The 4,580-nt window shown below is 53.4% G+C and overlaps 2 protein-coding genes across 2 annotated transcripts; both read left to right on the forward strand.

The window, feature by feature from the left end:
• Positions 1-691: 691 nt before the first annotated feature.
• Positions 692-1,596, forward strand: IUM83_16528 (Carbonic anhydrase 2; the record flags this gene model as incomplete). Its single annotated transcript, XM_067941415.1, has 2 exons — positions 692-1,419; positions 1,494-1,596. The coding sequence occupies 2 exons, from the start codon at positions 692-694 to the stop codon at positions 1,594-1,596; spliced, it is 831 nt and encodes a 276-aa protein (XP_067781655.1).
• A 1,807-nt stretch (positions 1,597-3,403) lies between these two features.
• On the forward strand, positions 3,404-4,558 carry IUM83_16529 (uncharacterized protein; the record flags this gene model as incomplete). Its single annotated transcript, XM_067941416.1, has 3 exons — positions 3,404-3,561; positions 3,655-4,161; positions 4,237-4,558. 3 exons carry the CDS (start codon positions 3,404-3,406, stop codon positions 4,556-4,558), a joined length of 987 nt encoding a protein of 328 aa, XP_067781632.1.
• Positions 4,559-4,580: the final 22 nt, after the last annotated feature.

Consider the following 4,580-nt stretch of genomic DNA (forward strand, 5'->3'; position numbering starts at 1 on the left):
ACGGGCGGCCCCGTGGCATCGTGCTATACACCTGGGCGGCAAAAGGCGCTCACCCGCCTCGCCACACGTTGTTCATGAAACAGGGTGGCCATCATTGCAATCCCAGCCGAATAGTCCGGTGGTGCCAGCGCCGCCGGTAGTACCGGACCAGGGGCGGATAAACCCGCCAATGACGGGTGCGGTAAATTCCTCCCAGAAAAACCGTGGCCACTCAGAGTAGCAGGAAACACCACATCTAAAGGGTGTCAATAACGTGTTTTCACGAGTCAATAATGGTAAAGATGAGCCCGGCTCAGAATGATCGCGAATTGCGTGTTCATCATCATAAGGTGGCGGTGATGCCACACACAAATCGAGACTGCGCCTCAGGTGTTTGCGCGCGCCCGCGCTCGCAGAATGAGTGGTGAGCGCGCCCTAGCATGAAAAAGCGCGCGAAGGCGCGGCGAGAAGCCCTGAGCTCCGACCCAGGCAGGCGTCTATCACAACTCGATCTTCCTCCTCGCACAGCCAAGCCTCACTCCCCAAGCACTCTCCAGCCGAGAAGCTCCGCGTCGTCGCTGCCCACCGCGCCGGCCGCGCTGACTGGCTCCAAGTCGCCGCGAGCAACGGCATCTCGCGGGCCGCGGCCTACCGTACTGTCGCCAGCGGCCGCGTCGAAGGTCTGCCACGCGGCGGGGCTCGTGGCAGGGCAATGAAGGTCACGCCGGAGGTGATGGCGCAGCTCGAGAGCTACATCAGCGACAACTGCACGTTCACGCTCGAGACCATGCGGACCATGCTTTCGATTGACATGAACATGCAGTTGTCGACCTCGACCATCAGCCGCCACTTGCGTGGCATGACATACACGGTCAAACAGGTGCGGATTGAGCCTATGACATGCAACAACCTGGCTAACAGGACTAAGCGCCAGATCTTTGCAAAGGCGCTGAAGAAACACCAGCAAGATGGCGACTTCGTTGTCTACTTCGACGAAACCAACTACAATGTCTTCTGCAAGCGAGGTCGCGGTCGTGCCAAGAAGGACACGCGAGCTACGTTGATGCTACCACCGTCGAAGGGCGCCAACCTGCAAGTACAGTGCGCGGTCAACTCGGACACGGGAGTTCTGCTCTACAAGCTGGAGCGCGGGAGCGTTCGAATGGAGCAGAACGCTGCGTTCATAGATGCAACCTACGCTACCATCAAGGCATCACCTGTCTTTAACGAAAACTACGGTGGTAAGAAGATTGTTGTCGTCCTTGACAATGCCCCCGCTCACCGCCAAACGGAGGAGCGTGTGACACCGCACGACGACCTCGTGCTCCTGCGGCTCGCGCCTTACTCACCGATGTGCAACCCAATCGAGGGTTGCTTCTCGGTGCTGAAAGCGCACACTTGGCTCTGGATCGCGAAGCAATTTTCGACCGCTCAAACATGGTAAACAGCAACGGCGTCACACTGACCATCAAGGAGCGTACGATGCGTTTCTTGGAGCGCGCCGCTCACGCCAGCATGAAGTACATCACGCCAACGGTGGTAACCAAGATGGAGCTGCATGCGCGCGATTCCGTGAACGCGGCAGAGGCAATGGCGGACATGATCTACGGTGCATAGATCGAGTCGATCTACGTAGGTGCGCAGTCTCGATTTGTGTGCAACTATTCTCTGATTCGTTGGTGATTAGTAGCGGTAGTGTGAATTTTGCGAAAAGGTCAAATATTACAGTATCGCTTTGCTTGAAACTATTCTTAGTTTGGACGGGCAAAGGTGTAGAACGCAACGAGCATGATATGTAGATGTCATGGTCGTCCCACTAGCGGGCACCACGACGGACTTCTCCTTGCTACTTAAAATATATATTACAAACACACTTTTTTATCATAACCTTTCGCTTACGATGTTCCAGCATGTAGCACTGGTGCCGTGGCGTGAATCAGTCCACATTGCTTCTTGCGAAGTTGCGATCACAGGACCTTTCCACCAGAAGGGGGTGAAACATACTATCGATATACCGTTGTAAGGAGATGAGATACAAGACAAAACTCATAGAAGCAACTGCTGTGTCCAGCGGGCGTGCAAGATGCCTCAAAATATGACGACAAGGCTTCCTATCAGCGACGCCACACCAAAACTATGTCAATGGTGCAGGAATCAGCTCCAATGGTTGAATGACCCTAATTAAATCCGAGAAAACTGTTGTAGATCACGCCAAGGCATTGTTAGTAGCAACACCAGTACATACGCAAGCAAATGTAGACACAAGTGCACAATTAAAAACCGTGTTATTTCCACTGTAGTGTCGTTCGGTGAATGTATTAGAAGCCGTACACGCAATCCTAGTTCCGAATATTGCGATGCCATGCAGTTTAGAGACACCGACTGGGCACTGATGCAGCTGGACTATAGTCTCCGCTTTAAACTCCTGCGGATAACGTTCACCGTGGTCGCTAACCAGCCATCTTCCTTCTTCAGCTGTGGTGGAGGTAGTCACGTACGACGAGACGCTGTCCGTGGTCCCGAACTTGGGAGAAGGGAGGGAGAGGGGGGGATAAGCGTCTCCGCGCGGTCTCATTCCCTCTCGCGGTAGATATCTTGCTCCGCCCCCCCACCCACCACCACCACCACCACCACCACACACATACACACACACCACGACGACGTTTGTGTTGCGTCTGTAAACTGGGTGGTATTGAGTTTCGTGTATTACGGTAGCTATCTGACGCCAAGAAATTCGTTAGAACTCTGGATTGTCGCTCAGAATAACAGTGGTTGCATCGAAAAGTCGCCGGGGATAAAACGAATTCGTGTGCGCACAAATGCACATGAAACGCAAAAGTTTTCATACAAATAGGAAGTCAGACACCAACGAATTCAACAGAATCGAACTTGTCTGCGCCAAACGCAGAAGATAACGCAAAAGATTTAATACAAAAACAGCGAGCGGCGCATACAAATTCAAGCGAATCAGTCGAAGCACTCAACCAGCAAACGACAAATGTCAAGGACTCACGGCCAGGGCTGCGAAAAATAAATTGGTGCTGAAATTATTGCAATAGATGTGCTCCAATAATTTATTGAGTGGTTCTTAACGGTTAGTACCAGTTATCTTTCGATTACGGCTGAACATATTCGATAATGTATTGGAGACTACTGCAACCAACCATCCTTCATACCCTAGACTCGAGTCTCGTCGCCTCACTTTTGATTCTATCTAGCCCACCGCCCTCCTGCAAGACCACCCAACCACCACGATGCTAGCAGCCCCCCCCGTTCTCCACGCACGACCTTCACCAACAGGCAGGTCTGCGAGTTCTACTTCCGACCGTGCCGCGACAAATACGAAGAGGTGATTCTCGAGTACTATTGTTGCCGGTCCGGCGCGGTTCGGAAGCGAGTCGCCGGGACGGGGTACTCGAACCTGATGCAGCATATCAGGCGCGAGCACCCCGTGTTCGACGAGGAGATGCTAGCCGCGACGCCCGGAGAGACGGGCTCGCTGGTGCACTACGTCCGCCACTCCGCCCAGAATTTGTTCGTGATTGGAGTGGCTGGTGAAGTGCAACTTGCCGCTCTCGTTTTGTGAGAGCAAGCTCGCACGGCGGTACGATCCCATTTCATCTAACATGTACCGTTTGACGGTTAGCTAACGACGTGTTTACATTTTGCGACTAGTTACACGCACCTGAAGTCTGTCTCTGTTGGGACGCTTCGGCGCATCATGGAGGCTGTGACGCGCTCTGTTGAGCGTGCAATCGCGGTGGAAATGCCCGAGAGATTCGGAATCATCGTTGATGGGTGGATCCATGACTCCGAGCACTACATCGCAGTCTTTGCGTGCTGCGAGGTGGATGGGGGCATACGATGCCCCTTGTTCTGCATGGCCCCACTCGTCAATGAAGAGACCGATGACTTCTCTGCGGCTAGTCATCAAGCCTTCTTGGCTACGATGCTAGCGCGCGACTACCAGAAGCGCCCAGAACAGGTTCTGTTCCTGGTCGGCGACAACTGTGGCGTCAACCGCCGCCTCGCAACATTGATGGGCGTCCCGCTAGTCGGGTGTGCCAGTCACCGGCACAACCGTTCCGTCGCTGCTCGACTCAGTGAGTGCGCGGATGACCTCGACTTGGTGCAAGCGCTGAAGATAAAGTTACGGACTCTGGATCATTCTGCAAAACTCCGGTAAGTTTAGTATTTAATTGGTTATTTTTGTTATGTTATCAATTGTAACTGTAACTTTACATTTGCTGCCTGCAGCTTCAAGACCGACCTTTGGCCAATCATCCGGCAGCAAACCCGCTGGAGCTCGACATTCACTATGCTCAATCGATATTTCGAGCTTCTCCCATTTATTGACGCGGAGGAAGAGGAGCTGGCCGAGCTGCTTCCACCGGCAGCATCCAAGCGGCAGCTCTGCGACCTGCTCGTCGAGCTGAAGGACGTCGAGTCCGTGTCGAAGCCACTCCAAGGCACCGACGCGAACCTCCTCGACGTCCGCATCTGGGTCGACGGTCTCATTGCGGCGAAGCCCTCATATGCCCGCTATCTCGGTGCGTATAAGTCTATTTGGAATTATTGATTTACTTACTAATGGGAATTTA

This window comes from Phytophthora cinnamomi (genome assembly GCF_018691715.1).
Source record: "Phytophthora cinnamomi strain GKB4 chromosome Unknown Contig116, whole genome shotgun sequence".
NCBI lineage: Eukaryota > Oomycota > Peronosporomycetes > Peronosporales > Peronosporaceae > Phytophthora > Phytophthora cinnamomi.